Consider the following 11,096-nt stretch of genomic DNA (forward strand, 5'->3'; position numbering starts at 1 on the left):
TGATTTAGCATATTGCCCCCCAACATTCTGGGTACTCATTCTGGGTACTCAACTAAGCTCTGCTGGGAAACGGGTCAACGTTCCTGAGCACCCCTGAAACCTGGCGTGGGACTCCCACACCCATCGTCCCCGGCCTCAGTGGCCAAAAGGCTGGAATCCACCGACGTCCGGGGACCCCACAATGTGGGACCTCTGGACGCCTCCACACATCCAGAAGGGAGCCACCTTTCCAAGTCTCCCTGGGAAGAGAGATACTGCAGCTCGTTCTCCCCCCACCCCTCGCTGTTTCCTGGCGTGTTTATATTTTTTTGAAGCATATCTCATTTCTTAAAGAGGTTTACAGCAGAGATTGAATGAGCTTTGGCCGCTGTGGGCTCCTTGGAAGTCCGGCCAGCACGTCAGCAGCCCTTCCGACGGCGCTCCTGTTGTTCCTGGCGGGAGAGACAAGCGCCTTCATCTTCCGCCGAGCTCAGGCGTGGCTGCTCCGGCTTGGCCTCCCAGCGGCTGCTGGCAGTCAGAGAGCTCCTGGCCCCTCCAGAAGCCTTGGAGAGCTGGCCCTGGGCAGAGGCCTCCCCCCCCCCCCCCGCACAAACACGCCCTGTACACGCACACTCCTGTTGAGAAGGCAGCCGGGCAGCCCTGGAAACCCACAGTGGTATCGGGAGCTTCCCCATCCACCTGCCAAACCAGCCTTTCTTGCTGGTTGCTGTCCAGCCTTCTGCAGCCTCCCTGGTTTGAGTGTCAAATCGGCCTCGAGATTCTCGCCCTCCCTGGCAGCTGGGGGAAGCATCCGGGGCCATGTATGTGCAGTACAAAGTCCCCGATTTGAACCGCACATCGGCCACAGGTTTACCAGCTGTCCTGTTTGCTCAGCTGCAGCTGGGATGTTTGGGTGCTCAAGTGGGGCCTACCGTGCAGTGGGGTCGTGTAAAGATTCCTTATAGCCTTCCTTGCTTCCTCCACCTCCCTCTCCATCTCCAGGACCCCCTTCTTAAGAGCAACCTCCCTGAATCACCCTAGCCTCCCCTTACCAGCACCTCTGCTGCAATTCCAGGGGCCAGCCCCACGGCTCATGGCCCCATCCCTGATCTCCTTTGCCTGCCTTTCAGGGAGCAAATGCCCTTTAAGCAGCAGCAAATAAGCCAGCAGGGAAATTCCTGGTAGCCTGCTTAGGGTGGGGCTGCTTGGCTTCTCCTTTTTAAGGCTGCACACGGTGTGTATGTGGGGGGAGAAAATGGCCCCTCCCAACACTTCACATTCTGGGATTCTGTCCCCACTCCAGCCACTAACAAAACGTCTCCATCCTTTCCCCACAGGAGCTCAGCGAGATCATGTACACGGATCGCCCCGACTGGCAGAGCATCATGCATTACGTGGCCCAGATCTACAAGTACTTTGAGACCTGAGGAGGAGGAGGAGGAGGAGGAGGTGGGCTTCATCCAGCAGGGTGCATCTCAAGGACTCCACAGAAAGCACTTGCTCACTTTAAGAAAAAACCCACCCCACACCCCATTCCTGTTCTTGCTGTCTGACAGACATTTCAGGCAGTCTGGTGAAGAACCAGTTCTTATCGCACCACACTCGTATCACACGATGCAGCCACCACGGGGTTCTGCTGGGCTTGGGGCATTTATGGAGTGACGAAACACACACCCCTCGCCTGACATTGCCCAACAGACTCTGCCCACAAGAGTCATGGGCTAGAATGGCGTTCCACATATATCTCCAGTAGGGGCAAGTGGGGGAATGAAGGGAATGAAGACGACGGCTGTCAGTTTTCCAGGGGCCTTCAAAGTCAACCTGCTCTGCCTGGCTGCTCATTTTATAATGGCCATCTCCTTTTCCAGGAGGACTCCTGTGCCTGCCCCAGCCGCATCATGCCAAGCAGAAATTCAGCAGGTCGCACTGGTCCTGGGCAGGCGGATGCAAGAGCAGGGAAATCCTCACTTGCTGCGTGTCTGCCGGCTGTGGAGCTGTTGAAAGCACAGGAGCCCTGCCAGGGGGAAAAGTTAGCACCCCTCTGAAACAGCAGCCTTTGCAAATGTGATGAGAGGGCTCTTCTGGAAACCCGAGGCTGCCCTTTGGGTGTGGGTTGCAGCATCACCTTGGCGGGACCTGTGGGTTGGAACCGAGGTTGCCGGCACCAGAGAGGTTTGCCTCTGCCCCCTTCCCCCCACCGCTCCTTCCCCACCCATCCTGCTCGGCTTGGCAAGTTTTTCAGCACACAAAACACACCCCCGTGTCAAGGGGGCCACCGCGGCGCCTCTTGGGCCAGTGTGGGCCGCGTTTCAGGGTCGCCTGATAGCGGGGAGCGGGACAGATGTTGATGGACCACAGCTCCCTTCAGCCATAGTGCCTGGGGGTGATGGGAATTGTAGTCCAGCAACATCTGGGGCCCCATGGCTGGGAGCCCCCGAGCTAAAGGAGCTCGATCTTCCTTCCTTGCCACTTCCCTAGACCTTGGGAGTCAATCTCTGAGCCACCCACCTTGAGTTCATCCCCGTGATGCCAGGAGGGAAACAGGTTTGAGCTCCCACCCCGAGGCTCGGTGGGTCGGACGCCAACCCACCTCGCGGCAAATATCTCGGATGCCTTTTCCACAGGGGTTGGTTTTCTCCTCGACAGAGTTGTTGCTCAAGAGCTGGCCCAGCCTCCGTGTCTGCCCCCTTTCCCCCCAGCCTTCTCGTAAGCGATAGGAAGCTAATCCTGGCCTCTGACTCAGTTTGTCTCGCCAGTCACCTCTTTCCCCCCTCGCTGATGCTTCTCGTTTCCCCATCCAACCCCCCCCCTTGCCCCATACCCAACCTTCACCCCTCTCGGCAGCCATGTTTTCGTGGAGTGGAGGGTCTGGGCAGGTTTGGCATAGGGCCACATCTGTGGCGAGGGCTCGACCTTTTCGGATGTGCGTTGCCAGTTCTGACGGCTCCTGTCTGTGTCGGGAAGCAGTCCGTAAGGCGTTCCAGTTTGGCAGGCCTTCTCTGGGGAGGATGTGCTACTAGGGGAAGCCCCTCTCCACTTCCCGTGTGCATCGGGCTGACAGGTCTCCTTGGGGGGCTGAGGGCCGCCCCCTGAGTCCCCAGGACTGAGGCACGGGGTGGGGTGTCTCTTTGGCAACTGGTCATGTGTGGCCATGCCCATGTCTGTGGCCGCATGTGCATGTGGGGAAGAGGAAGTGAATCCATGGGGCCTCCCCCAGGCTGGGAGCTGGTTGGGGAAAGGCTGGAACAGCTGTCCAGGCTGTTCCCAAGCCCCACTTTCTGAAACAGCAGCTGGCCAACCTGGTGCTTTTCCGCAGGGGCATATGGCACACACACCTGCAGGGGGGCCGTGCCCTGTGATGCAGCCCCCGCCGTGTGGTTTGGCCCCAGTTTGCCTGTTGTCGGCGAGCACAAGAGATGGAGAGGAGGCTGGAAGAGGGGGTGGGAAGCGGGTTTGAAGTCCTGGAGAAGGTCTGCGTCGGATAGTCCATTTGGGAAGGCCGGGTTCACTGTAGTCTCAGGAAAGGCGGAGGGAGTGGAGAAAGGGGGCCAGGAAGGGCGTGTGGGATTCCAGGAAGAAGCGGAAGGTGCACAAAGAAGTGGGTTTGAATGTGCCAATGGTGTGCGGGAAGAGAAGCAGGAGGATGTTCTTGGGTTAGTTTTGGGACCTCTTCTTACCTAAAGGAAGCCGGGGCCGGGTTTCGAGGAAGAGGCCTCGCCCCCTCTCCGCTGCCCCAGGTATCTTGGGGCCTGAAATGTTAAGATAGGGCAAGTTTGGAACTACTCTCCCCCTTTTCTGGAGGGTGGAGTGCTGGGCCCCTGGGTGGGCGGCCTCTTCTTCCGCCCTCCAAGGTCACCAGCTAATCCTCTGCAAAGGAAGAGATCCTGCAGGTGTAGCCTCTTTCTTGTTCTTCTTCCCCGTTGAGGCTCCTCCGACACCCAGTTCTGGAGACAGCAGGCCATCGGGGCAGGATTCCCCCAAGTGGGGGACTTTCCAGTGTAGGCACTGGAATGCCAGCACATCAGCACTCCCCTGGGTCTTTTGTTGACCGGGATTGTTCCCCCCTAACTTCTGATCTCACTGCTGTTCCCCGCTCCCTGACCTAAGCTTCGGGTGCGCATCTGGACAGAACTTCTCCCCAGGACACGAGATGTGCTGAGCACCCCTGACTCCACCACCACCCCACCCTGCCACCAGCCTGTGTTTCCACCAGGATCAGCAGCAGGACCATGGCAGGCTGCTCTGTCCGCACCAAGGGAGGTGTGCTGTTAGCCAGCCCCTTCTGCTGGGCAGGCCTTGCAGCTTCCTCTCCTGGGGGGCCTCCCTCCAGCAGTGCCAAAGGGACCCACTTGGATGCTGAACCCCTGGTTGTATGGCTACTCTTTGGGGTCCAGCAGCAGCCTACCCTCATGGGACACGGGAGAGAATCTCCTTTCGAGCTCCCTGCCCATCTAGCTGCCCCTGGTCTCTCCAGTGATATGCAGATGATGACGGAGGAAGAGGTGTGTGTGTGTGTGTGTGTGTGTGTGTGTGTGTGTGTGTGTGTGTGTGTGTGTGTGTGTAGGTAGCAGCTTGGAACCGCGGGTGTCCCTGGGTGCTAAAATCTCTCCAAGGTGCGATGGGCTTCCACTGGCTGCATTTCTGTTATGCCTCATCCTCCACTCGTCTGGATCTTTGTTGCTCTGCTGGTTAACGTGTGTGTTTTTGAGATTTTTTTTTTGTTCCTTGTTTAAACTTGCACATGTGCCAACTTCTGCCAGACTCGGTGTTTCTTCTTCTTCTTTTTGGACGTTGTTTTTGACTGGGCCTCTTGATGTGGGGTAGACGTTGCCCCCACTCCCACCCCCCCAATCTGAACTGTCAAGCATTTCCATGGGGCCGGAGGTGAATCCATCTTATTTGAAACAAGAGCACACTAAAACGTATGGACACTAAGAGGCCGTTGGTTGAGTATGAACCTGTTACTACAAAGTTTTATTTAAAAATTAACATTATTGAAGCATCCAGTGCAGATTCTGCATAATATTTCTAATAAATGCCTTTTGTTTCTGAGGCCGGCTGGTTGTGGTGTCCTTTGGCAGATCCGGTGTCAGGCTTTGCTTTGTGACCGATAACACTTGTTCTCTGCCTCCTTTTGCCAGTTGTTCTGTGGGCGGCTTTGGGGATGGTTCCTCTCTTGCGGATGGCTATTCAGTGCTGTGGATTCCGGGCCCCTTTCAGCTTCCCATTCAGCTTCCAAGGACTGTGGACAAGCCGCAGCCCACCCAACCTTGTCGGTTATTGCAAAGGGCTCAGGAGGAGCTCTTGAGAAGCCGGGCGGAGCAGGAATGTGACTGATAAACAGATGCTGGTTTCACTATCTAGAGCCTGAAATGGGGTGTGTGGTCGCAGGCTGTGCTCTCTGCTGGAAACAGATGGACGGGCCAAGAGAAACTTGGTTAGAGTGGAGGGAGACAAACTGCACGTCCCCCACTGCAAATCCCACCTACCAGGCAGGTGGGCAGACACACACTCTCACACTCACAGACACTCCCTCTGCAGTGCCAGATGTGAATCTTTGCCACAAAAGCAAGATAAAAGCTTTTAAGAACATAAGTGAAGCCTGGTGCAGGCCTACCAGCGTTTGATCGATCAAAAATGGGTGTATATGTGTGTGTGTTTGATTTTAATATGATGTGTGTGTAAGGGGCGGGTGCCGGTGTTTCTTCCCATAGGTTCGTCCATATGGGGCAGCAAGGCAGAATGGGCAGAGCTGCTTAAGAGAAGAGGAGCTCACACCACCTAAGCAAAATCTGCTGAGCCCAGCAGAACCCACAGACGGGCCCAGGGGCGGGGGGGGGGGACTTCCAAAAATAATTTTTAAAAACCATGAGGTGACTCACCTGTGCAGAGATAGAAGGTTGGCCATCCAAACTGTATGGGCCAGAGTTGCTGCTTATATCATCCACGCTGGCCTGTCCTAGCGATCTACAGAGGACACGTTTCAACACATTTCTCCTACAGTGTTTGGAATGCGTAGTATTTACAAGGGTGAGCATTTTTCTGCCATCACCAAAAAGGCCATACTCCCAAGTCCCACCACTGAACCTCCCACAGAGGCAGGTCCTGATGCCGAGAACCAGCTGATGATCCGAATGTCCAGGCAGATGGGAGGCAGACCTTAAGACACCTTGGCCCTATGTCATTAGGAGCTTTAAAGGTAAGCACTCGCACCTTGAATTGTGCCCAGAAACAAATCAGGAGTCAGCAAAAATGGTGTAACAAGGTAGCCCTTCACTCAGGAATTCTGCCTGGACATTATTTCACATTTAAATTAACTGCATTGGTTGCTGTGGTGAGGGAACATTGTGCATTTTATGGATGCAACAGGCAGAAATGCATTAGGCGTGCATTTAGCTAGTGTCGGGTAGGCTGCACCAGTTTAGTTCCTGCCTGGACACAGGTCTTCCCCCCCCCCGCCCCTGAGCCCAAAGTCAAGCTAAAAGATGAAGCAAACTGTGGGTGCATCAAACCTAACTGGCAAAAGACGCAAAAATTGTACAAGGTTTTTACATGGCACAGAAAATTTAAGGTGAGTACCTTAACTTACAACTTGGATGCCTTTTGGAACACAAGTGAAAGCTTGTGTGCACCTTAATGCTCATCTTCAACATTGATGGGTGATTCTGCCATGTCTCTGCCTTCGTTGTGATCCAATCATTCACGTGTTCCCAATGTAAAGATGCAGCAGAATTTGGAGGCTACCTGTAGCATTTTTGCAACTCGGAAGGTGGGAGAGTTGGGGTGGGGGGGACTGCCTTAAATCGAACAGCATCCCTCATGATGAGGGGTTTTGGTTTTTTTTAATTCAAGGGTGTAGAAAAAAAAGAACTTTGCAAGCAAATTCTGCCTCCTGAACCACCCAACGCAGCATCATAAATCCTGGGCTGCAACAGAGAATACCCATAAAACATTCAGCAAATTGTTTGATAATAAACAACCTCAGCTGAGCAATGCCAAGTTTTCCGCAGTGACTGCTATAAACATGAGGCTGGTTTCTTGCTGCAGTTTGGCCAAGGCAAACAGTGTATATAACAGAGTTATACCGGTGTAAGGATGTTTTTGAAACAAGAATGATAGTGAACAAACCAAAGAAGCAAAGAGGGTTCAGGCCCTGTTTGATCTTGGTTGTGGACTGGCAGCCTAAAAATAGCCACGACAAGAATTTTGCATCATCTTGGTGCCTGTGTTGTCCTGAGGGAGGGCGGGAGCCTTCTCCAAGAGCGTCCCAAGCAGATTTCCCTGACAAAATGTCCACATGCCCTCCAAGGATTTCCTGATGCAGTTGGAGAATCGGGTAGATTGGATCCAACATAACTGGGGTGGGGGGAGCCAGTCTCCGAGGAGGAGGAGGAGGAGGAGGAGGAGGAAGTAATGTCAAAATAGTCCGATCCAGCATCCAGATTTCAACACTGGAACATAGGAAGCTGCCATATACAAAGTCAGACCCTTGGTCCATCTAGCTCAGTATCTTCTACCCAGACTGGCAGTAGCTTATCCAGGGTTGCAGGCAGGAATCTCTCTCAGCCCTCTCTTGGAGATGCTGCCAAGGAGGGAAATTCGAACCTAGATGTTCTCCCCAGAGCGGCTCCATCCCCTAAGGGGAAGATCTTACTGTGCTCACACATGTGGTCTCCCATTCATATGCAACCAGGGTGGACCCCGCTTAGCTCAGGGGACAAGGCATGCTTGCTCCCACCAGACCAGCTCTCCTGGTCTTGTGGTAGACTAGAAACACGCCTCTAGGAAGCTCACCGGCAGAATGTGCTGGACCCCATTATCTTGTACTTCAAAGCACACTGCATCTGATCATGGAGGATCCATCTAGCTACCTTCTTACCTAATGGTCACTGATGGTTAAATGTCCTCCGTTCCCTGCTAGAAGGGATTGTAAATCGTCATGGGGGGTTATACCAACTCATGGAGGACAGAGTTCTCAACGGCTGCTATCCTGGGTTGGTGGATCAGAGGGGGCATGATTCCCCCAAATGCCAGGCGTTGGGGAGCACCAACAGGGAGGGGGGCGTTGCCCACTTCCCTGCACTTATGAGCTTCCCGGAGGCATCTGGCTGGCTGCTGCGTGAAGCAGGATGCTGGACTGGATGAGAAGGGGACCTTTTTTATTATTATTAATGGAGTAAGAGGCTGCAAGATAAGTTTTTTATTTTTATTTATTTCTTTAGATAGCCTTCATTTTCTCTATGGTCACGATAGGGAAACAGAGCCAGGTCTAAGACGTCTAAGACCCCTTCCTACCTTAAGATTCTGTAATTGTGAAGCTCTGATTATTGCAAGCAGGAAAGCTGTCCCTATATGCAGTCCTGCAGGTACCCACAACCTGCTGTGCAGGGAAAGGAAGGCAGGAGTTATCACCTTCTGTATGTCTGCATATATCTGCATGGCTTTGAAGGGGTATGTGTTGGTTTTTAGATGATGCTAAGGGGCAGGAGAGAAGGCAGGATTCCATCTGGAATCATTTACAAGTACCTGTATTGTTTAATCAATCATAATGGGAGGTCAGTTAACGGTTTCTCATCAGTTTATCTAAAACATAGTTTGCTTCAGTGTTGCAACTCTAGGAAGACCTTGTTACACTTTATAGAAATCCATAATCTGGCAAAATGATGGTTTTTCCATTTGATCTTTTTTTTTTTTAGACAATTTAAAATTTTGAACTGTTCCATTTTTTGTTAGGGAAATTTGTTTTGAATGGATTTGTTTAAAAATAAGTCTTGCTGGTTGATTTTTAAGGCTATAATCATGTTGACTTCTATTTATTTCATTTTATAACCCTCTTTTATCCTCACGATAGCCCTGCGAGGTTGACTGTGAGACTGACTTAAGATCACTCAATGAGTTTCATGGCTGAACAGGGCCCAGAAGAAGGGGCGGGGGCAGGCGGGGTCTTCCTCCTCTAAATCCTCATCTATTCCATTTACTCTGTCAAATCGTCTTTGTCTTCCTCCTCTAAAACCCCAAATCCAATAATGAGTGTCTGTAATAAAGTCAAAGGAGGGAAAGAAAATTAGGAGGAAGGGCAATTAGAATTGTTGCACGCAGGTTCTAAGAAAGGATCTGCCTGATCACTGATCTCCTCCACCCAGTTTTCTTCAGTACTAGCTTTTTGCCAAGGTGCTAACCAAATGTGGATGAAAAATAAATTGTGGCTGCACAGTGGCTTAACCCAGGATTAACCTGGCCTTCATGGTGGAGCATGATGGGAGTTGTGGTCCAGCCACTTCTGGGAACTCAGACCCGTGCCTTGGCCGATATCACCACTTGCTTGCTATTCTGGTACTGCCCCAGCAGCAAATCTCCTTAGCCTGTGTAATGCCATGCAAAACTAAATTAAAACCAGAGCAGCCTATAAAATCTACAACACACACCCTTAGAACTACACTATAAAATAGACATGGACAGGCACTTAAAATCAAATTCCTCCAGCTTCTAAACACCACCAATTAAGGTAAAATCTCTCTGGAATAATGTCGTCTCTCTCTGTCTTCGTGGAGTGGCAGGGAGTTCCATCCTCTGCAGGTGGGTTGCTTCGTTTCGCTGCCTACTTAATCAACTTTAAAAGTTTTGTTTCCCCATTCACCAGTGTGTCCCACCCTGAAAACCAACTATCCCCAGGACCGCATCACTCCAGTGGCTGTTGTGGGTGTTGTATCTTCTGTTTCTTTTCTAGATTGTGAGCCCTTTGGGGAGAAGGAGCCCTTCTATTTATTTTTATTTCTATATGTAAAACTTGGTCTCCCTAGCCCTGCTCCAACACTATAATTTCTACAGCACATCGCCTCTGTTGTAAAGGCGAAGTAATATCGTATCATTTGGGCCGATGAAAGATTTTGTGCATCGCCAAAACATTAATCATCTGTAAAATTTGGGAACTTTTGTTGAAAAGCAGTATGTAAGTATACGTCCAATGAAACTGTCTTCCCTTGGCCATCCTACAGCAAGGAAAGGAGGACATAATTTCCTTCCAGCCGGTCTGATCAACCCTGTGCATCAGGGCTTCTCCCCCACCCCACCCCAGCCTACAGCGCTAACATGGTTATTCTCTCATTATGATGATCTTGGTCCTCCAAGCTGATTTCCAGACTGTCCCCTTCAGAGAGCCTAAAGATCCTTCAGGGAAGATTGAGTAACGGCCTTAAAACCAAAGAGGAAAACAAAAGACAACAGCATTCATCCTGCGGAAAACGCAGCCTACAGCTTGGTGCAAATACATCTGCGTGTTTCTGCCCTAGTGCTCAGCGTCGTCATAAACCTGACCCAGTCTGGTAGTTTACAGATGATGAATGTTTTTGGGATGCACAAAATCTTTCATCGGCCCAAATGATACGATATTACTTCGCATTTACAACAGAGGCGATGTGCTGTAGAGATTATAGTGTTGGAGCAGAGCTAGGGAGACCAAGACCCAGGCTGCTCATGAGGTTCCCTGGACAGCTTTGGGCCAAGTATTCTGTCTTTCAGCCTAGGCTACCTCGCAGGGTGGTTGTGAGAATAATTTGGGTCTCGGCTTGAGCTGACTTAGAAGCCAGCTCCTGTGAGGAATGGTTGACAGAGCTGGGTGTGTTTAGTCTGGAGACGAGAAGGAAGGAGGAAGCAGATTCAGGCTAGACCCTAGGAAGAATTTCCTAACTCTAAGAGTTGTTGGACAGTGGAACAGCCTGCCTCATGCTGTGTGGTGCGTGTGGGGGTGCTCTCCTTTGCTGGGGGTTCCCAGAGAGAGGCTGAAATGCCAGGGATGCTGTGTAGAATCCTGCATTGAGCAGGAATCTACAGCTGGGCAGGGGGTTAGTCTAGAAGACCTCAAAGGTGCCATTCCTTCCAGCTCTTAGTAGTCTATACACTGCCCACTCCTTGGCGAAAGAGTGGGATATACATGTAACAAATGATAATTCAACCCTAGAATGTGTAAAATCATCAGAGAAAATCCAAGGGGAAAAAATCCTCCTAGGATTTTCTCTGATGATTTTACCCTTTCCAGTGTTGAATTATTAGTATTATTTGCTACATGTAAATTTAAATTCAAAATTATTCCTAGGTTAGTTAGGTCTTAAGTTCGTTAG

General features: G+C 51.4%; 1 protein-coding gene across 8 annotated transcripts in view; it reads left to right on the forward strand.

The window, feature by feature from the left end:
* Positions 1 to 5,031, forward strand: part of LOC128336001 (cytospin-B-like) — a 114,671-nt gene extending 109,640 nt beyond the window's left edge. For all 8 annotated transcript variants that reach the window (XM_053275028.1, XM_053275030.1, XM_053275031.1 and 5 more), the window contains one exon: positions 1,317 to 5,031. In XM_053275028.1, coding sequence (XP_053131003.1) covers positions 1,317 to 1,406 — 90 coding nt within the window. In that variant the 3' untranslated portion in view covers positions 1,407 to 5,031. The remainder of the gene's footprint in view (positions 1 to 1,316) is intronic.
* The last annotated feature ends 6,065 nt before the right edge of the window (positions 5,032 to 11,096 follow it).

Source organism: Hemicordylus capensis, chromosome 12 (genome assembly GCF_027244095.1).
Source record: "Hemicordylus capensis ecotype Gifberg chromosome 12, rHemCap1.1.pri, whole genome shotgun sequence".
In the NCBI taxonomy this organism is placed as follows: Eukaryota; Metazoa; Chordata; class Lepidosauria; order Squamata; family Cordylidae; genus Hemicordylus; species Hemicordylus capensis.